Source organism: Ursus maritimus, unplaced genomic scaffold (assembly GCF_017311325.1).
Source record: "Ursus maritimus isolate PB19 unplaced genomic scaffold, ASM1731132v1 scaffold_4, whole genome shotgun sequence".
NCBI classification, from domain to species: domain Eukaryota; kingdom Metazoa; phylum Chordata; class Mammalia; order Carnivora; family Ursidae; genus Ursus; species Ursus maritimus.
The window spans coordinates 86,895,637-86,919,187 of record NW_024426552.1 but is presented as its reverse complement, the minus strand read 5'-3'; the positions used below and the strand labels follow the sequence as shown (position 1 = coordinate 86,919,187).

General features: G+C 33.9%; 1 protein-coding gene across 2 annotated transcripts in view; it reads left to right on the top strand.

Annotated features, from left to right (window-relative positions):
* Positions 1-23,551, top strand: part of NAALADL2 (N-acetylated alpha-linked acidic dipeptidase like 2) — a 1,239,935-nt gene that overhangs the window by 786,989 nt on the left and 429,395 nt on the right. For both annotated transcript variants that reach the window (XM_008705318.2, XM_008705320.2), the window contains one exon: positions 16,582-16,732. In XM_008705318.2, the coding sequence (XP_008703540.2) occupies positions 16,582-16,732 (151 nt within the window). The remainder of the gene's footprint in view (positions 1-16,581; positions 16,733-23,551) is intronic.

Here is a 23,551-nt window from a genome sequence, read left to right as displayed (position 1 = left end):
AATCTTAAAAAAAAAAAAAAGAATGAATCAAAGGCAAACATTTGTTTTACTGACCTATGTTTTTCAGCAGATTAAATTTTAGACCATTTTTATTTGTCTGCCTTAATTAATGATAGTTTAGCTGGGGCTTAAGAGATTTTAGAATAGTAATTATGATTCAGTAGCCACTCTTCAGAGTAGTAAACTTTTTCAGTGAACTTTTCTTACTATTTGAAGTATGTAATATTTAATATATACTTCCTTTAAGGAAATGCAAATAATATGTAAATTTATCCCCATATGTAGGCTAACTTAATGGAACATACACTGAAGAAAGATAAAGATTTATTTTTTAATATATTTGATATGTTGTATTACTAAAACTACCTGTACTTTAACATGAAATTTTCTGATATACTATGTTAGAAAATGGCATGTAGGTGTGCCTGGGTGGCTCAGTCATTAAGCGTCTGCCTTCGGCTCAGGTCATGATCCCATGGTCCTGGGATTCAGCCCCACATTGGTCTCCTTGCCCAACGGGAAGCCTGCTGCTTCCTCTCCCACTCCCCCTGCTTGTGTTCCCTCTCTCACTGTGTCTCTCTCTGTCAAATAAATAAAATCTTTAAAAAAAAAAAAAAAAGAAAGAAAATGTCTTGTAGCATAGGGATTTTGTAAATACTAGGACAGTAGGTCTGGTACTTAAATTTTACCCACAAATGTTAATGAATGAATGAATGAACGAATCAATCAATCTCTCAATCTCTGCACACACATATACATGTGTGTACATATAAAATGTGTGTGTGTGTATGTAATAAACACCCATCTTTCTGCATTGTGTAGATCCGACTGTGAAGCATAAGTCAAGATATGGACAAATAATAAATGGTAGTTCTTAGTTTTTAAGATAAAGCCTAGTGACCAATAAATAGGTTGTAAAACAATCATGTAGTTTTTAAGGCTGCCGGAACTAGCTTCTTACTTTAAGAAGCTTTGGATATTTGCATAGTATGAACAAGGAAAGTATCATAAAGAAAACCATTTCCCATATAGCAGATCCTAACCAGGTTTTTCTGCTTTTTAACCCCTAAAATGTATACCAAGACCTGACCTAAGTCTCCTTATCAGATAATCTCATGTCATATATTATTACTTTCCTTTTAAGATTTTATATAGAAATTGGATTATAATATTTTTTCTTAAACTGCCCCACACAATGTTCCTAGTGTAATGATTTGGCCTCCATTCCCATTTTTATGTTTTCTTTAGAGCTCATGCTGCCGAAGAAGCTAGATAATAACAATGATTCCAATAGATATTTGTCACCGATAAGACCTGAAAAACGTTTCTGTGAAAAATGTCACAGTTCTGAAACGGTGTGGTTTCTCAATAATTTGATATTATGATTTATCTATTGCATTGATTCACTGTACCCCATTCAAGATGTTGTTATAAAGCCAGTATGACAGCAATGGAAAGCAGTGGGGTTAGTATGGGGCTTTTCATTCTGTTCCTGAAATACTTGTAAAACTGTATGTTAGTAACCCAAGGGCAGTCTTGGTGGCTAGCTTCCCAGCATAGGAATTATTTGTCTACATTAAGATGAGAGAAAGATCAGAGATAGACCTATGCAACCAAATTCATATGACAATTTTCTTATTTTATTTTACCTTTAATACTTTAAAGAATGAATATTCACTATGAGTTCACTAAGGAAAAAATATCACTGTCTGTCCAGGCTGGGGGAGAAAGGGNAAGAGAAACAGGCTGCTCCCTGTGAGTTATCAGCGCCTGTCTGCTTCCTTTCACATCAGTGTCAGTCACAAAATCAGGAGTCATGAGCTTTTTGATTTGCAGAAATGAACTTGTTAGTGAGTAATCTCCTTTTCTTCAACCGTGCAGTGATAGAAGAAACCGACCCTCCTTTATTTTCCATTATCTCCTATCCAGAGAGGTTACAAACATGTGCAAGTATGCCCTAATGTTTATGACTTAAATATCTAAAAATCACCACCCTCTATTAAAGTCTGGTATGACTCCCCTCTTTGCAGATTTGACTTTTGTAATTGAGACAAAATGGCACATGCCTGTACTAATTTCTATATTAATTTGGCATTGTTTCTGTCCATTGTTGGCTTTATTAAAGGCCCTTCCCCTTGGCAGCCTCCTCTTTAGTTTCCAAGGGAAGCCGGTGTTCATTGCTACTCACAGGGTGTGCCGAGCAGCTGCAGGACCAGATGCTCCGCTGCTGGATACTTTGTCTGATTTGAGTCCAGGGACATGGTCAGGCTGCTTACGAAATATTTAATTTATCCAGATGCCACAGTTTTCAACTTGCTGTCAGTTGTGATAAATTTGTTCCATACTTAATATTTGCAGATATTTCAATGTGCAAATACTTCTTCAGATCCGAACATTAGGGGCGCCTGGGTGGCTCAGTCAGTTAAGCCTCCAACTCTTGATTTTGGCTCAGGTCACCATCTCAGGCTTGTGAGATCAAGCCTCCTATTGTGAGTGTGGAGTCAGCTTAAGATTCTCCCCTTCCTCTCCCTCTGCCCCTTCCCCCACCTCTAAAAAATTAAAAAAAAAAAAAAAGTATATGATTTTCTGTTGTTTTGTATTTCATTATTTTCTGCTTCTAAATGAAATAATCCCCTCTTTCTAACTAATTTTGTTTCTTTTTCTAATTTATTAAAAAGCAAACCAAGTTCCTATGTAAGCTATATGTGAACTATAGAAACTATAAGATTTTATCTGAATAGACGTTTCACTGTACCACAAAAGTTTAATCGTTATGTATTCTACTTTTCATTGTGTTCCTGATGCTTTTCATTTGTTCTGTGATCTCTAGTTATTAAGGAATAAATTAATTCTGTTCATGGTTTTATTCATTCTAATTGGTTGGATTGTGGTAACTAATATCACCAATACAAATACAGCTTTTAGAGTTTTTGAAAGATTTTCTTTGTGACAAAGTTCATGTAAAATGATTATTTGTGGGTGCATGAGCTCTGTGAAAAAATGTTAAGTTCATAAAATTCATTATTTAATTATTTGTTTCCTATATATCTTTACATTTTTGGCTTTAGAATTTGTCCAATTCTAAAAGAAGTATATCCCCCTTGTAAGTCTATTTTTAGAATTTCATCTTGTATTCTCAATATAGTTTTAGTTTGCCATTATGCTGTTTAGTACACTCAGGTTTGTGGAATATCCTTTATCTATTTTGCTGATTTTATTTTTGTCTTTCCATGGGGTATATCTTTAATCTTTATTGCTTGTAATTTCAGATATTTTATATGAATTTGCCTCTTCTAGATTTTTTTATTTGCCAAGTGCCTATTTGCTTATCATTTCCTTCAATCTTTATTATTTTGTTTCAAAAAGCTTTCTTGTAAACAACATATTGCTAAGGTTTTGTTCCTTTTCAAACATCTCTGATTTTAATGGGATGATTCATCTGTTGGTTGTTTTTTTTTTTTTTTTTTGGTGTAAAAATTTATATGCTTTATTTATTTTTGTTTCATTGTATATAATGTTTATTATTTATCTTTTTTCCCCTATTTTCTGAATTGTTGTGTTCATCCAACTTTATTACACTCATACTTTTTTTTATTCTCCTAAACATTTTTGAGATCTAATAAAAAGTGAACTGCAGGATTAATTATGATGATGACCTTGTCTTACATAAGCCCGTTTAAAAGTCTTATCATTTATCATTTCATTTATCTCATCTTATTTATTTGAGCTGAACAAGGAAAATACTATGAGAAGTAGATTTAGATAAAACGTCTGCCCAGTGCTTGGGTGACTTCTATGAATTCCCGGACGGATGGACATTTCTCCTGCATAAATTCTATCTCCTGAAGAAGTATTCGTGCTTATTTCATTGTTTGGCTACTCCAATTGTTGCACTGTTTGTTTGTACAAAAGTCCAGAGCTGGGTAGAGATACTGTCTAGGATTATTCTAGAATCATTGCTCCTTAATCCAACCTTGTATCCAAAGAACACCCTTTCTGAGGATGAGGGAGCCATTCCATTTTGAACCTTCTGGGCTTAGTCGTGTTAGGACCATTGTGATCTCAAACTGAATCCTTATATGAAACAATTGAAAACACAAAGAGAGGGGAGCATGGGATAATTCGACCCACTCTTTGTCCAACAGTATACTCTTCGTTCATGTTTATTTTATTTTTCCATTTTTCCTATTAGTTTAAAACCAGTGTTTCCATCTTCACTGTTATAAGCAATATAACCATGGAAAAGTCCCAACACCTCACTGAGCCAGTTTTCTGAGGTTGAAAAAACAAAAACCAAATACAAATAAGAAAAATAGTAAGAACAATCTTAAAAATCTCCCAGGGTGGTGTGACAATTAAATGATGTTAGTCAAGCATTTGGGAAAGTTTTGGGGTTTTTTTGTTTTTGTTTTTGTTTTTTTAAATACTAACTCAAGTAAAAAATTTACAATGAAGAATAATAGTCTTTTTATATCTTTTAAAATTAAAAAAGGGAAAGTTCAAGGATGTAATTTTTGGTGCAGCCCTAGTAAACATACATATAGAAGTTGTGAATAATAAAAATATCTGGCATATTCTTAAACCCTTAAGTGTCTTGAAACATATATATGGGATATGTAATCAACTGTGAATATTAGAAAACAGAATTGCAAAAGATTTGGAAGCATGTATTTCTTTAACAATGTAAGCATTTTTTTCTTTGTCTATGAGCAATTCAATTATTTTGTTTCTGAAATAAATTAAGTAAAGCTTATTGAGTCTGATCAGCCCTTGTTCCCAGGGAATTGCAGTTCAATTTCATTTTTAATTAGAATTGAACATTTTGGATTTCTTAGCACTGGTAAGCAAGACCCAGCAATATAATGTATGTACTTAATTTGTATTAAGTTTCTAAAATTTAGTGTCGAGAGTGAACAATATGTCTGGTTAATATTTAAACATCTCACAATGTTCTGTTGTAGAAGTTTCCATTTATAAAAGCTGCTGTTCTATAACAAATTACTTTCACTTTCAAATAAACCTGTTATCACAACATGAGCAAAACTTATTCAATTAAAAGAGAAAACAAAGTAAAGTAATTATTTACTCCCATTTGAGGTGCACAATAGCTTTTAAACATTCTAGAAATGCCTAGGAAAGGTAGATATTGACTAAAAATCATTCACTTAATATTACTGCTTTAATAAAGTGTAGAGGTATATTCCTAGGGAATAGACATTTCTATATAGGAAACCATTCTTTCATGGAAAAAGAGATTATTCTGATGAACCTGCATGGAAAGAAGCCATGAACCATAAAATCAGTTATGCTAATGTTTTCTCCTTTTTTCAATTTTTCACACCTGTGTGTGTGTGTGTGTGTGTGTGTGTGTGTGTGTGTGTTGTGTATTCAGTGGTAATCTAATACTGCTCATCACACTGGGGCTAGTTGAGAACTATACATGCAAGTTATCTTTTTCCTTCATTTCTGTGCACTCAGGCATTAAACTGGATATGTTCTCTGCCCAGAGTCTTGTCTTAATACAGTCGTAGGAGTTGGGGGAAGTTTGCAGAGGATGCCGCAGTCACCTGGGACATAGGACACTGAAATAATACTTTGAACGAAACTCCTAGGCATCTGCAATGAAAAATGTAGCAGGTAGACTGAATAGTTAATATAGTTTTCAAAAGGTAACTCAGAGTCAGAATGGACCTTTGCTATCTTATCTACTTGAAAAAAAATCTAAAATCTGAATGAAAATGTACATATAGGTAATTTTTTTTCCTCCAAAAGACATGGTGATTCTCAAGAAAATCAAAAGCCTTTTTGAGCCAGGGAAGGGGAAACTCTGTGACCTCTGATGCGTTTGTGCTATAAAAAGGCCTTCTCAATTTTTGCCAGACAGAATTGTAAAGACACCAACTCGTGATCTATTAACTGCCTAGACAAGAGACATACACTCAGCCTGTTCTTTGGCAACTGTAAATCTTTCTAATTAGTGCCATTAGAAAAAATAATGTGGAAATTATTTCTATTCTTATTGAATTCTCAGATTTGCTCTCTAGGGGAAAAAAAACTACAAATAATCCATGTCCATGTATATGTAATCCTTTAGCATGCCTGGGAATAAGACCATCCTTCACCTGTTCATTTCTGGTTACTTGTCCTATGCCTGACTGAAATCTCAGGTTTATATAATTAAATAAATCAATTTCAGGAGGAGTTGAGAAATTATGTCTCAGTGAACTAGATTGCCTTTTTTTTTTTTTAAATGGGGAAAATCAATAAGAAGGTACCAAAAACAATGGTTCCTTGATTGGTAAGGAAAATGTAGTAATCATTATCATAATTTTAAAAGATATAAACTAATATTTCAAGTAGCAGAATTATAAAAATTAAAAAAAAAAACTAATGCAGTTTGGAGAAAAATGTATGACTGAGAGGATCTTAGAATTTTTTTTTTTTTTTCACATGCCCTCTAACATACAACAAAAGGCAAACTGAGACTGGTAATAAGTTAAAGATAATGGAAGAGTAGATTTAAGTCATAGGAATAGTTACTTTTGGAAATAAACCTATGAAATTTCATCATGTCATGTTAAGAAACATTTTTTCAGGATAACTAGTTTTGGGGATTTTTTTCTTCCTTAATCCCATTCTCTATCCCAGAAAAGTGCAGAGAAATTACATCCTTTCAGTGATCAACCCGGTGCTCCTCCTCGTCTTCTTCCTTCTCATCACCAAAACAAAACAACCTCACACATTATGTAGCATTTCACACTTTCAAAGCCCTTCAGACAGACCACTTCCTTTGACTCTGCCAGTCATGTTGTGTGACTGGCAGGGCAGAGGTCATCTCTTTTTATGGATGAGAGAATTGAACTGTATAGCTTTTCCGTGTCATGCCCAACATCCCTTGCCTAATGGCCGGTCCAGTTCAAGACCGCTTACTCTCAGTTCAGTGCCTTTTCATCTGCCATGTTGCTTGTAAGCCAAGCTACAGCAAAACAACTTCATAAATTCAGATGTATTTCTAACAACTTAGAACATTATATAACACTTGCAAGTAGTCCAAGATTTGAAGTTTTTCTATGGTGAAATTTTAAAGTAATTCAAAATATCCTCCTTTATGTTACTCATTTAATTTTTCCTCATATATTCTCTCCATATCCACCCACCTTGGAGAAGATATATATACCTTGTATATATATTTATATTTTATCTTATCTACCTACATATATATGGTGTTTTTATTTATTTTTTTTACCTGATATACATATACATCTAATTAGTGCCATTCATGTACATATGCATATCAGGTAAAAAACTACATACAGAAATTTTATTTTATTTTTTTTATTTTTTTAATGTTTATATGATAACCCATAATACTATAAATTATATATTATATATATACTATATATATACTATATATATAGTATATACTATATATATAGTATATATTATATATATACTATAAATACTATAAATTAAGAAAACATTGAATATCAAATATATATCTAGGTTTTTTCCTTCTTTGTGTATAAAATTGGGAGCTTTATCTAATTTTCTGTTAAAGAACTAATTTTTGTAGGCAGTGGATATAGAAATTATGAATATGGATTCTTTAAAACAGTGAAACATCAGAAAACTATTTATGTCAATAAACCCAAACAATAACAAATTTCTGTGCTATCTTTAGAGATATATAATTCGTATTTATTATCCATGGGTTTCTCCCCATTATGGCTTTAGTTAAATATGTTCTTAGTTAAGTTAGAAACATACATTAAAAATTATTATTTTTTGTCCCCTTTGAACATGATTTGTTTGGTAGAGCAACAGCATGCCTACAGATGGAAAAGAAGCATATATAGTTGGTAATATCAGCAATTTATTTACTAATACCAATTGTGTATTTTCCCCCAATATTGACTATAAGTAATGAAATCATGGTAGAAAAATTGATGTGTTTTCAAATCATGAGTCTCCTTGACAGAGGAAAAGACCCCAGAACACTTTGTTTCCTATCTCAATCTCAAATCCCTCTCCCTGCAAATAAAATGATGTAGGTTAATACTTGCTCTCCCCCACTCTATCATTGTATTCTCAACCTAGAACCTAGAATAATGGACCCATGTAACATAGGTGGCTCCATTACTGATAGGAAAGATAAGAAATGTATAAATAAAATACAGTATTCTTGTCAATATTTTGAAGCTACAGTTGGAAAAATGATACCATAATTTAAATTCTTTTTTAAGATTAGGCTTTTGCTATCAGCAAACATTATAAAGGTTGTAAAATAACTTAATATGAATTTTAAAAAATGGAAAGAAATTTGCAAAGTTACTTTTTTTTCATGACTTGGAAGTAATATAGTTTAATGGGAAAAGCACAAGAAAATAAATTTCTCTATTCTGAATATGCTATTAACTATATGGCATGATCTAGTCATACTTATTTCATGATTACTTCATTTGTGAAATGAGAATAATTGCACAAGGACAATGAGACATTAGTTTAAAGTGAAATAAAAATGTTATATACGAGGATACCTTACAAAGTAGGAGATGTTTCCTTCCCCCTTCCTCCCTCTTTCCTTCCTTCCTTCCTTCCTTCCTTCCTTCCTTCCTTCCTTCCTTCCTTCCTTCCCTCCTTCTTGAAAATGATAAAAGTTGAGGTTTCCTTTTATTCTTTTTAGAATTTTGACAGCAAGCTTAACTTTCTGCATAACTTCAAGTTTTTTCTTCACAAAAGCAGAAGGTCATTGCTTCTTATTAATCTCACTAGAATTATTTAAATAACTTTGGCTACATTAAGTAAAGCAATTTGAAATCCAAGTAGAGGTGTTCGGTGAAATCAAAAAAGAATGCTGTGATTATGCCTTGGGTATACTCAGCCTGATTACAGTGAATATTCCTCACCATAATAGTCTTTTTTTTTTTTTCTTTAACAAAGGAAGGTGAGTTTATTTCTGAACATAACAAAGCAAAGAGGATTCTTACAAATTTCTTTAATGGTATACTAACAATACAATACATAATTAAAGGGCAAAACAACAAACCTATTAACAGGGAGAACAACCTCAAGAAGAACAAATAACATAAAATTTAAGCCCTCAAGTCAAAACATCTGCTTAAGGAATGATCACATATTATGTGTCCAATATTTTTATTTTTCATATATGCCAGAGCCATGCAATTTACATGAATAAGAATGTGCTATGAACTGTTAGGTTCATGGGGTTTTTATTAAAGTTTATTTTTATTTTTCTGTTACTATGGCCATGAATCCTTAACACATTCTGTTATAATGCATATTAATCCCCCTGACAGTACTTTGTAAAAATCCAGGTCTTTTTAGCAATCTAAATAAACAGACATATAATTCACACAGTATTGATTTCAGTGTCCTCTCAGAAAGCAAATCACAGAAGAGAATCTTATGTGTTTTATAAATTCACCCTTTAGCCAGTCTATTTGTCTTTGTGAAGGATGGATATATAATTGAAAGGAAAGGTGTGCTTTAGCAGAAAGATTGCCGGACTTGAATTTGGAAAATTCTAGTTTGATCCCTGGAATTCCCACTTAGTAGTTCTGACTGTGGATCAGCATTTTAGCCTTTCCGAGTCACAACTGCAACAACTACATAGCGGGAATTGAAGTGGCATATCAGATATTCTGAATGAAATTCAACAAATAACTTTGGGGACAGTATCTGACTCATAGTAGATGTGCAATTAGTATTTGATGGTTTGGTTTAAAAAAAGACTCAGAAGACTTAGATTCTTTTCACAATTATTTTCCTGAGTCTCTGTATAACGTTTGGGACCTTATGTGAATGTATGAGTTTGTTAGGGCTGCTATAACAAGATACCACAGACAGGGTAATTTCAAGAGGAATTTATTTTCTTACAGTTTTAGGGACTGAAAATTTAAGATCAAGGTGTTGACAAGTTGGTTTACCCTAAGCCTTTCTTCTTGGCTTGTCAGTTGCCTCCTTTTTGCTGTGTCCTCATATGCCTTTTCTCTATGTACACACTTTTCTCATGTCTGTCTCTCTTCTTCTTTAGGACACTAGTCAAACTGGGTTAGAGTCCATCAGTATAACCTCATTTAACCTTAATAACCTCTTTAAAGGCTCTACTTCCAAATACAATCACATTCTGAGATACTGAAGGTCAGGAATTAAACTTGTGGATCTTAGGGTAACACAAGTCAGCCATAACAGTGGGCCTTAATTTTATTTGTAAAACTAAGGCCCTCTTTTTATATTTGCTCTTATTTCCACGTGAAGACTCAGAAAGCTTTTCTAGCTATGGAGGCCAGAGAAATGGTTCTAGTGCTCAGCCAGTGTTTTGAAGAAGCTAAATAACGGAGAAAATCACAAGCTTCCAAAATCGAGTGGTAGTTGAGGGATTCCACACATTGTAACCAGTGGGGGGGAAAAAAAAACCAAGGCTGACATTCAATGGGTTCAAAAGGATGAACTGACAACTTAGGAACATCTGTAGACGGGTTAAAGTCTAGCTGTGGAATTCACAGTGAAGACACTGGAGAAGTGAATTGCCTAATTGATAACAGCATCCTTCTTCTGGAATAGAAAAAAAATTTTTTTGATTGAAAAGAGTAGAAATCAATAAGAGAAGAAGTTAAGTGACAAGAATCAGAGCAGGGTCCTTTCTCTTTCATGATTCCTGGCTTTGATCTCCTTTGAATGATTTTTTTTCCCCTGAATATATGAATATCATGCAGCCACCCACATGCTGCCAGTATTAAGGCAATGGGGATATAAACCTATGTTGGACCATTTTTAGGTACCAGACTACTTACTCCCTGAATGAGCAGTTTTGGGGGAACTTTGAGTTTTGTAAGATCTGCTCAATAAGATTGTTGTATCCTGCCCATGGATTTGTAGTATCATTTATTTCAGAGGCAATTATTTGGCAACTGTTAGGACCTAGCTTTATACACTATACACAAGGAGAAATGTATTAATATGGTTCACAGCAAGAAAAATGGGATCAGTCACCTTGAAGTTAGCCAGAGACATTTTATCTGCAAGACCCCGTCAACAAGACAAACTCACATGGTCAAATTCTAGTGCCTTAGTTTCTACTACTCCTTATCTCAGATAACAAAACATAAAATGAAATAAAACAAAAATCAAAACAAATTCTATTTTAATTATGCATTTTTATAGAAGTTTAAGGAGAAAGCAACACATTTAGTTGAGTATGCATGTATGTTTTAATTTCAGAAGCAAGCTGGCTTAATACTTACATCCATATTCCAACAGACATATACATAAAAAGCTACAAACAAAATGTGTTGCGTGTTTTCCGGCCAGTGGGTGTGAAATATAAAACAAAATAATATTCATGTAATACATTTGTCCCTATATGCATTATGTATTCATTCACTCATTGATACATTCACTAATTTATTTATTAACTCAATAGAGAAATCATTTGGGGCCAGGTCCTACACTAGGCATTGGGGATATAAAACAAAGCTACAGCATTCCTGTCTTCAAGCAGATCACAGTCTAGTGCTACTAAAAATACCCATCAAATCCTTATGAATTCCTGGAGATAAAACATACAATAAAATTTTACTTTGAGGACTATAATTGCTTCAAACGATGCCTCTTTTGTTGGTGGAACCGTGACCTAGCTTGAAGGAAGTTGACTGGCTCTGCATATAGAAATAAAAAAGTGTCCCAGGATGACTGTTGACCATTTCTCAGTTTCTAGTGCAGCACCTGTCTCACACATCTCAGGCATGTTGAGATCTTAGCACCCTTGAATACTTAAGAGAGGATCGTATTGGCTCAGCACTTAGTAATCTTTGAGCTAAATAAAAGGGTGGAAACTATGTGAGTAGGACGCTGGCTTAATGATTACTATTTTCATGGAAACATGCTCCTATGGTACTTTGTGTAAATTAGGAAATGGTGCCTTTGCAGGGTGATACAACCTAATGGGTCAGCACAGTATACTAGCCAGTGGCCGTGGCTTGCTGTACATGACCTTATAACATTTGAGCTCAATACTGTTTGCTTGAATCATTTTTTTATGTCTCCGTTCCAATTTCTAACTGTCTCTGTTATGTCAAACATTGTTTTAGTTTATAAGGTGGAAAGCATGACAAAGAACCTCAAACCTATCACATATATACTTGAGAGAGAGAAGCAGAGAGTAATCAAAGTTCAGTATTAGAAAATCTAAGCCTTACATTTGCCCTCTCTTTTCATGAATTAGACCCCTAGTATAATCATCACCCTAGGGATCTGAAGGTATGCAAGGTGATGGGCAGGGCTAACGACTTTTACCTGTGCTCCCAGGGACAGTCAAAAGCAGATAACCTAATGACAGCTGGCTTCATCCTTTTTATATTGACTTGCCTTTGAATGGATTTTTAAAGAATATGATCTCACCAGAATAGATGATCCTTTGAATATTTTAGGCAACCACTACCTCACTGTTTTCAAAATGCAATGCTAACAATGCAGAGGAACTTTTTTTTTTTAATCTGATTTAATATAGGCAGTTTCCTAATTGCCAACTTCAGTGGAAATCCAGCAGTAGATAATTTCTAAAATTAGGTCACCAAATTAAGCTACTTCTTTAAGAGCCCTAGGGCAGCCAACAAGAGACAGCATCATGAACCAGATTTGACGACACTGGAGAAGTGTATACCTCAGGTCCAACCATTACAGGCAGAGGATGCGAAGAGGGGGTAAAATCACATATAGGACTATCTCTTCAGGGCTGTAGAGAATTAATCAACTCTCAAAAGATACCATACTATTAAGCTGCATTGCCTCATTATGAGCTGTCATGTATAGAAAAATATCATGGTATATATTGATTATAAAAGGAATCACTATATTACCAAAAATAATCAGAAGAAACAAAATATGCAGTTGTAGCATTTTACCTTTGATTATGAGAAATTCTAAGTCACTGGGTTTCATAAACTCTCAACAGTCAAATAGTTCATGTACTGACCTTTTTAAAAGAGATTTTTGAAGATAATGTGACTATCCCACTAACGCAGGGTCAACAACAACAACAAAATGTGAATCTCCACTTTCCTTTCCTGTGTCCATGGCAGACATATCTCATAGAGGCATTTTCCACTTTTCACTGACCCTGAACTTGGCCTCAGAATGCTTCCCCAGGCAGCCACTCATTGCCAGTTAATTGGGGTTAACACTTAAGATGAAAACTATTCATCATTCCACTGGTTAACTGAACTTCCTGAGAGCAGAGCAGGAACTTTGTCCTACTTACCTCCATATGCCAGTGCCAGCGTATTACCTGCACAAAGTGACACTCCGTATATGGTTGTGAATGTAAGTACCCAGGAATCATAAAAATTTTTACTAGCAGGTAATTCTCAAAAAAACCCAAATATTCAAGTGGCCAAAGTTACAAACAAAAATAAATTTAACTTCACTTGTAAATTTAAAAAATGGACAAGTAATTTTTGGCTAGATTGGCCAATATTTCTTAAAAAGTAATATTTAATACTGGTGATAGAGGAAACAAGACTCAGATATATGACTAGTAAAAATGTAACTTGTTATAGCTTTTCTGGAGGGAAAATAGTTTATCAAAAATCATAAAAATAGCAATACTTTCATTTAGAAACTCTACCTGTAGAAATATATTTCATGAAAAAATATACTTGTGCAGTGACTTAGCTAATGGAAGTTTGTTGAAGTATGATATAAAAAATGGAAAATTTGTAAAACCAACAGCCAAGGATTCATCAAATAGCATTTGATAGCCTTTCTATATATTATTTTTGTTTCAAATTCTTATTTAAATTCTAGTTAACATGTAGTGTAATATTGGTTTCAGAAGTAGAATTTAGTGATTCATCACTTACAACACCCAGTGCTCCTCACAGTAAGTGCCCTCCTTAATCCCCATCACCCATCTAGCCATCGCCCACCCACCTCCCTCCCTCAACCCTGTTTGTTCTCTATAATTGAGTCTCCTATGGTTTGCCTCCCTCTCTCTCTGCTTTTTTCCTTCTAGTATCTTCATCTGTTTTGTTTCTAAATTCCACGTATGAGTGAAATTGTATGGTATTTGTCTTTCTCTGACTATTTCACTTGGCATAATACATTCTAGCTCCATCCACATCATTGCAAATGGCATGATTTCAGGCTTTCTGTATATTATTATTATATTATTTATAGCACTCACATATGTATAGTATACAGCTATTAATATATATAGAAGTATATTTATCAACATGGACAAATATTTATTTAGTATGTGCTTTTAAGTGAAAAAATAGATTGCAAAATTTACGGTGTGTGATCTTATTTTGTAAGTATATGTGTAAATGTGTCTAAGCCCTAATAAAAGCGTTTAGAAACTCCAACATAATAACATTTGCTATTTCTTGACAGGATAATAGGACTATTGCTATTATTATTATTATTATTATTATTACAGGACTGTTATTATTATTATTTTGTCTATATCTTTTTTCTCTAATAATCATAAGTCATTTTAATAATTTTTTAAAAAGTAATTTTTAATATTTAAAAATTGCTTCCTGGTATTGTTCATATTTTTCTTGATTTATTCTTGTATAGTAAGCAGAACATTCAAAATCATTCCATTGATCATTCTTTTAAAAAGTAGCAATTTCAGCATCTAAATATTAGAAGCCTTCCCTAAGGACTTCAGTGTGAGCTTTTGGAGAGTCAGTCTTAAATCCGGCCCTCTTATTGACATATTCTTTGCTCTTTTTTCTTTTCTCATTCTTCCCCTGTCCCTGAATTCTTCTCCCTCTTCATTAAAACACTGATGAGAAAATCATAACTCAATATATGAATCAATTGTTCTTTGCTTAGGTTCTCAGAATTATTTTTTCTGATTAATAATTAAATAGATCTTATTTAATATGTTAATTAAATAATACATCTTTGTTCATTACTCAAAAATTGGAAAGTACAGAATATTTTTAAGGGAGTTGAAAAATGCCATTAATGTGATGTACTTACATCAAGTATTTTTGTATTTTTCCGCGTATAATTTCTTTTATGTAAAAACCATATTATATATACAATTCTTTATTTTGTTTTTCCAATAGAGGTGCATCCTGTGGGGAGTCAGCTAGAGATACTCTCCCTCTCCCTGTGCTCCTCCCCACCACATGCACTCTCTCTCTCATTCTCAAATAAATAAATAAATAAATAAATCTTTAAAACAACAAAAAAAGAAGTACATCCTAAGTATTTTCTCAGAATTCTTTTTTTTTTTTTAAAGACTCATTGCTGTGCCAAACCAGCATCTTTCTCGTCTGTTCCTTTATTTAACAATACTGGTGAATGACTACTATGTGCCTGTTAAGTGCAAATGTACGTTGGTAGAGAAGATAAGCATGATTCTGTCCTCATGGAGGGGCCCAGATAGGCCCACAGCTGCTGCCTTGCTTAATCCACTGTAAAACTTAATAAATAAGATAAGCAGTTACTGGGAAGTGAAGTATAGGTGTTAACTAGAGTCACACAATGAACAGCAACTGCCTACACTTAATATGATTCCTAGTCACAGGAATCATTCCTAGTCTCCATTATTTCCCTCTCCGGTGTCCCCTAAGTGTTTTTCCTCTCTCATGGGAAACACATGGATTACCAAATTATGATTATTGTTTTTCACATCAGGTAAGTCACACTAAGATATATAAGCTCTTTACCCAAAAAATTAATTTAGCAAGTTAAAACAGAAACAACATGAAATGTCAAGTTCGTCTTTCCCATCATACTTACATATTGTATGTGTACCGAAGAACAGAGAGGAATCTGTTTTAGATACATCTCAAATGAAGTAATCAGGAACTATTTTCAAAATCTTTAATGACAAAGACAGAGCAGGAACTGACCATTCAGGAAGAGGCCCCTTGGTTCTTTACATCCCTCGGTTGCTGTATCTGGGAGGTATGACTGGAATATCCGGAGCACAGATCAGAGTGACTAGGACACTGGAAGCCCTCAGGAGGGTTCAGGACAGTGGCTATTTGCCAAATGGTGTGAAAGTATTTCAACATATTAGCAGCTAGTATGGCAGGCTTAACCCTCTAGGAAATAATATCAAAATGCTGCAGGTGACTTCTGCTTTAAGGGAAGGACATGATAGTGGCCAGAAAAATTCTTTTACAGAAGAATTTTGTCTTTAGTAGGTCCTTTGTTAATCTCATAAAAGTGAGACTCCAGATCTACTGAGATAATTAAAAATGAGAGAGGGAAAAATTCCATGTGCAGACAACTGAAATCAAATACGGACATTATAGGAACACTGCTACAATAATGGTGGGACAGAGGAAAAAAGGAAGAGACCAGGAGAATAACTCTTGTGACTGGGCTTGAAAATTGGGAAATCTGAAGTGCTTACTCATTTAAAAAACAACAAAAACAACAAAAAACACCAGAAAAGAGAGTCATCTTATTTTATTTATTTAATTAAGTAATTTTTGGGGAGGGAGTCATCTTATTTTACAGACAGTAATGAAATAGCAGTACTTTCAATGCATATGATAATATTTTTAATAGTTTTCTCTTCTCCTCTTTTAGCTTTCCTTGTTGGAAAAGGCCGGATTTGGTGGTGTTCTTCTATATATTGATCCTTGTGATTTACCAAAGACTGCAAATCTTAGCCATGATACCTTCATGGTGTCACTGAACCCAGGAGGAGACCCTTCAACACCTGGTTATCCAAGTGTGGGTAAGTGTGCTGTTAATCTTTATTATTCTTTTAAGCATTACAGGTTCTAATTTATAAGTACATGCTAAATTAATCAAGGGGTAGCAAAATTGCAGAATTCCTCCACTCCATATTCAAAAAATGATTTTTATCTGCTCAAGTTATAGACTATCCTTTTGTTGGAATAAAACTTTTTAAAAAGTCTGTAATAGATTTTTGTCTGGATAAGTTGCAGTATTGTTAGCAAAGAGAAAACATATTTTATATCTTATTACTGATTGACTGAAAGATAAATTAATACCAGGTGGGACAAACATTCCATATAGGTGGAAAACACATACAAGTAACTGGAAGGATGAAATCCCTGCTGCTTTAGGGTGTCTGTAATTACTTTACGTACAGAGTCCAGGGGTACACAGGGTCCGGGTAGGTGACTTGAGTAGTGGGAAATAATGCTGGAAAAGAATGGAGTTAATGTGATCCACTTGTCTGCCTCCCTAAAGGAAGGCATCTTACTGATTTGGCCAGTCACTGGCAGCATAGAAAATGGCCATCTTTCCATCAAACATCCTTCTTTTTCTCAATAAGTTGTGTTCATGTTATTGAGGGGTCATGTGGCAGAGAGAAGACAACTGAATTTGGCAAGTGCTCCCTGCATCAATAAATTTCTGTCCAATGTATCATTGACAAGAAGTCCATTAATATAGTCTTGGCTGGGGAAGAAGCTCTGTGAACCTTCTTCCAGCAGGATAGTAGCCCATTAACCATGACACTACAGTCAGTAATTAAAGTAACCAAAAAAAAAAAAAAAATCATGTTATTCTTCATGTGTTCTGCCAAAATTTTTCCCTGTTTTGTACAAAATATTACAAAAGACTTTCTAATTATCTTGTTCAAGTCCACTTGTCCTCTCTCTATGTGTATTAACTTCACCGAGTAATCAGTAGCTCTCCAACAAAGAGTAAATTGAATCAAATGAGTTATAATTTATAAATCTTGTTAGGTCTACTGATTACTGCTTTGTCCCCTAAAGTACACTTTTAATAATCCATTTAAGAATTTTCCTTGAGACCTTATTGATATGTATTTTTTACAGTCTATTGTTTCATTATTAGAATTTTGAAATTAAAATTAGGAAGTGTCCATTTATATCACCAAAAATATCAGTCCGCCTCTCTCATTTGCAAATGCTCTAACTTTACTGGGTTATAACACCTCAGCTTCAAGAGTCTGCATATGACAGCTAACTTTTTTTGTGACAAATCAATGGGCTGCAATGCTATCAAAAAGCTACTTTATGAATACTCTCCTTTCCTTTCCTTTCCTTTCCTTTCCTTTCCTTTCCTTTCCTTTCCTTTCCTTTCCTTTCCTTTCCCTTTCTTTTTCCCTCCCCTTCTCTATTTGTTTGTCCCTTTTCTTTTCTTCCCTTCCTTTCCTTTCCTTTCCTTTCCTTTCCCTTCCTTTTTTCCTTTCCCTTTCTTTTTCCCTTCCCTTCCCTATTTGTCCCTTTTCTTTTCTTCCCTTCCCTTCCCTTTTCTTTGAAATAATTTCAACTCACAAAAAATTTCAAATAGAATATTTAATCTCTATGACCTTATTCCAGACTTCTCTCATATTAACATCTTACATAGTATTATAGTTATCAAAGCCATAAAATTAACATTGATGCAGTGTTTTTAAGCAATTATAGACTTTATTCAGATTTCTCCAATTCTCTCTCTCCTCTCCCTCTCTCTCTTTTTTTTTCTTTTCCTGATCCAGCATCCAGTCTGGAATTCCATGCAGCATTTAGTTGCCTTGTTTCCTTAATCCTCTCCAATCTGAAACAGTGCTTCAGTCTCTCTTTTATTACCTTGACTCTTTGAAGAATACTGGCAGTATATTTTGTAGAATGTCAATTGAGCTTGTCCAGTATTTTCTAATGATTAGATTGTGGTTATAAATTTTTGGCAGGAATACTGCAGAAGGAATGGTGTGCCCTTCTCAGTGCATTATATGAAGAGGTACATGTTGCCTGTATGGGTCATTTCTCATGATGTAACCTGTATCTCTTGGTTATGGTGGTAGCTGCCAGTTGTCTTTACCATAGAGGTACTCTGTTTCCCCATTTGTAATTAATAGATATCTTCTAGGAAGATACTATAAGGCTACCTAAATATCCTCTTTCTTATCGTACTTTTCCTCATAAATAATAGCGTTCATCAATGATTTTTTTTGTTACAATTATTTCTATGGTATTTGCCAAATCATGATTTTCTGTTTCCATTGTTCCTTTAGAATCCTGCTTAAATAAACACTTTTATAATAAGAGTAGTCATCCTTGCTGCCTACATTCTTTAACAACCATGAAATGACTAAACATTTGGGGCAAAATTATAAGTCAGAATTCTTAGACTCAGTTGCAAAACTATCAGCGCAATAAATAACGTTATTTACTATATTACTAATGTACTCATAGAGGACTCTCATGAAAAATTCCTTTACAAATATTATGCCAGTGTATTTGTATCATGCCAGTGCCGTGTGTGTGTGTGTGTGTGTGTGTGTGTGGTGGGGTGATGATCTCTTTTTCACATATTAATCTCTATAAAATACACAGAAAATGAAAAGATTCAATTCATTGTATATCTCTTTTTGCCCTGGTTGCTAAGAAGCTCTGATTAACCATACTGACTTATACCACTGGCTTCTGACTCATTTATCCCTTCCTCTTGCAATTATCTTAAGATCTCTGTGTCTTATGGTTTTATTCACATTAAAAAAAAAATAACACAACCCTCCTCAATTTTGTGGGCAGGGAGGGAAAAGGCAGGTTGTAAATTGTAAATAAAAACTACAAATAATAATTTATTCAAAGTGAATAATAGAATCTGACTTAATACCCTATAATACTGTTAAGTAAGTGATTATTAGACAAATTAATATAAATCTATGTCTTTTTCCAATTTTAGGAACACCATTTTATTAATTACTTTAAGGATAATTAACCCCTAAAGAAGGGTATAGAATAATAAAAATCCAAGTAGTTTGTTTTATTTGTTTGTTTTTAATATATACATAATAAACAGAATAGCAGAAGGAACTTTCCTTATGCCTCACCTTGCTTCATCAACTATCTACATTCTACTATTTTTGTGTTGTCTGTACATCTCCTCACACCCCACAGCACCACTTGTTCTTTTTACAGAAGAATTTACGTAAATTGACATGCACACATCTTAACCAGCAAAAGGATGTATCCATGTAATCTCTGTGCCTACTTAGCTATAGTACATTTTTATCACCTCGGAAAGTTCAGAGTCATTCCCCATCACCAGCCCTTGCTAGGCACCAATCTCACTTATCATGGAGTGTGTATTATGCTATGTGCAGGTGCTTGTGCTTAGAATAATGTCTTTGATGTTTGTTCACGGTTCCATGTCACAGTTTATTTTTGGGAAGTATACCACAAGTTTTGTATTGATTTAACTAGGTGTTTTTTTAATAAGAATGCCACGGTGCTCTTCCACAACATATGATCCAAATGGATTATTCAAATAAGACGCAAAGACTTCCTATTAGATAGTTCTGCTCAGTAGGTCTCATCACATATCCAAAAAGTTCTTGATTATGGTAGAATCAGAGCAAAGAATAAAAAAAGCTTTTAAAAAGGATTTCCTCCTATATCACAGAAAATAATGTCTTATCATTGTTTTAATAAAAACAAGCCTTTAGTTTTGCTTGGCATATTAATCACTCTGAGCCTTATTTTATTTACCTTAAAAGGAATTATACGGCATATTAATCACTCTGAGCCTTATTTTATTTACCTTAAAAGGAATTATACTAATAGATAGATAGATAGATAGATAGATAGATAGATAGATATAGAGATATGGACACATATCTTACAAGATTGTTTGTAAGGAAATGCAATATCTCAAACTTTGCCCCAGACTTAAATAGGAATTCTGAGGGAGGGGCCCAACCGTCTGTATTCTAACAAACTCTCCAGGTGATTCTGATGCAAATGCATGTTGAGACCTACTGAGCTAGAGAACTTTATGCTTCATTTCCAAATCATAGTTGGGCCACTGGGACTACTGACCTAAACTTTGTGACCTCATGTTTCTGTTCTTTCAACTTCTTATATTGCTGCCTTTTATTCTCCTCCGTGTCAATCAGGACTGGGGAATATTTGTGTTCTGGATCCTGGACCCAATTTTTGTACTCCATTAGCTCTCAGTAAATATTGATTGAGTGAATAACATGTTCCTTTAACACGACTACTTGTCTGTGATGATTCTGACCCTGGGCTATATCCAGACTTTAATTAAGCTAATTAAAAAAAAAAAAAGTATGTATAATCATGTACCTCTGATGGGTTTGTTTACAAAATACATGGTTTTTCTCCTTAAATGCTTCTGTCAATTCTTTCATACCTAATTCTACCACTCAGAACGGCAGAAATTCTGCTTAAGATATTAGGATGTTAAAAGTCTAATCTATTCTCTTAATTCCTTTGATAATTTATCAAATATGTCAAAGAGTAAGTGTCCAAAATATCAGACTTCATCCTAACTACTTTCACGAACTTGCTACAAATATTTCAACTACATTAAACTATGATCTAAGCAAACCTCATTCCCTAGAACCATCTAATTTTAGAATTCTAAGAGGCTTTATGGTTCATATAGGGTTCATATCATTTTGAGGCACAAAAACTTGATCATGTTAGCTAGGGGCTCATGTAGATGACAATTAAGAACTGACATTTACAGTAACTGGTCATAATTATAACACCAGTGATCAGTTATCATCAAAGATATGCTTAACTTAAGATCAATTGGTTTTGCTCAAAACAAAAAGGGAATCAGAAAGCTATGGATGAGAATAAATATAGGGAGGTAAGAAATGGACACCTTTAAGGAGTATATCATTTAGTCTATGTTGAAATATGGAAAAGAATATACTTCCCCAATTTGTAAGCTTCCGATTGTCTGACAACCAGACTAGAAATGGTATTAGTAGTTAGAAATCCTTTTCTTTCCATATTTTTTAAAATAATTTATCTTCTGAAACCTCTGCTGGCTATAGAGTTTATTTTAATTTCAATACCATCTCCAGATAACTGCCTTCTAATCTATGGACAGCTAGTTAATTGAAATCCAAATTTTATTTTGTCTTGCCTTAGACTTAATTCTCCTTCCACCCCATTTACTGAAATCCATCCTGATTTAAAGTTTTGTGTATATGTCCCTCTCGCTGTTTGTTACAATCCTGTGTTCTCCCCCCTTGTTCCTTTGTTTTACATTCTGGAGAGCAAAGTTGTTTCCATGGTTTTACTCTAGGAAAGTGTATCAAACGACACAGTTTATTTAATATTCCCAGTGTTACAATTCAGTGGATCTGTGTGTTGTTTACCTGCTGTCTGTTCAACATCACTTCTGCCAACCAAAACCACTCAAAGAATAAAGAATATCACTGTAATTTGTGACAAGTCTTCTCCAGGTGTTCTTGGTCCAGTTACCTGGACAAATGTCGGAAGACTGACTTGAGTTGGCACTAAATCAACTGAGACTGTGTTGAAGTATTCCCTGACTAGAATAGCAGGAAATATAAATATGTGCCTCGTTGTCAAAACAAAGTGTTAGATATTCACAGCATGAAATGCCTTGTCACTTTGTTCGGAAAAAATAAAGTGTCTGTATTTTTATTATTTTACTCTAACTGGTGGTTCTTGTATGTGTCCTGAAGGCTTCAGATTGACATGAAATATTGTCCAAATTGGTCCTAAGAACCATTTGAAGAGTGGCTCATTGTGAAGCTGATTGTTTTTCAGTAAGTTTAATTTGCAACAACGTGAGAAGATAGATTGCTTAAATTCAAACTGCTCCTTTCAAAAATCTAAATTTTGTTTTAAAAAATAATTTTAGTTATGTAAGTTTTCTTGGTTCCAAACAGGGAAATTTATAATTGATTGCTGACATGTCTAAGATTACAGCCCTTTAGAGAATATTTTTGAATGATTATTGTTCATAGACAATATGTGTGCCACATGGTTTGTTACTCATCAGAATGTTCTTTACTTATTATTGTGCTCAGAACTATTTTAAACTAAACACATACTCTATCAGTTGAGATAATCAGTTTGTTACAGAATCAAAATTTCCACAAAAGTGTATGGAGATTCTAAGAAGATGATAAAATCTACTGCTTGAAAAAATGATTTATCAGTAAATTTCTATCACAACCAAGATAAGAAGCTAATTGAAACAACAGAAAAATTAGTTTTACATTTTTATAGGACTTTGTATGCTTTATCTTATTAGATCTTTCAATAGGACAGCTTATATTGTCCCCATTTCTAGATAAGTAAACTGATACTTAGAGAAACTGAGCTTTAATCAAAGTGACCAGACTAATATAACCTGCACTTAAATTCCCTAAGTTGCCTAACTTCTAACCTAATGGGGGTTCCACTAATATTATCTTGCATCAACCACAAAATTTAGGTAAATTAGATTTATGAAAATAAGAATTGCATTTGGTGTGACATCAGACAAATGATAAAATTTATTTTTTTAATTTTTTAAAGATGTATTTATTTATTTAATTGACAGAGAGAGAGAGTCTGAGCAGGGAGAGTAGCAGGCAGAGGGAGAGGGAGAATCGGGCTCCTTGCTCAGCAGGGATGGAGCTCAGTCCCAGGACCTTGGGATCATGGCCTGGGTCAAAGGCAGATGCTTAACCGACTGAACCACCCAGACACCCTCAAATGATTAAATTTAATACTAAAGAGCATTTGGCTTTAATTGTTTGTTTTCTCCCTACTTTTAACGCGTGCTTAAGTGTAGTGTT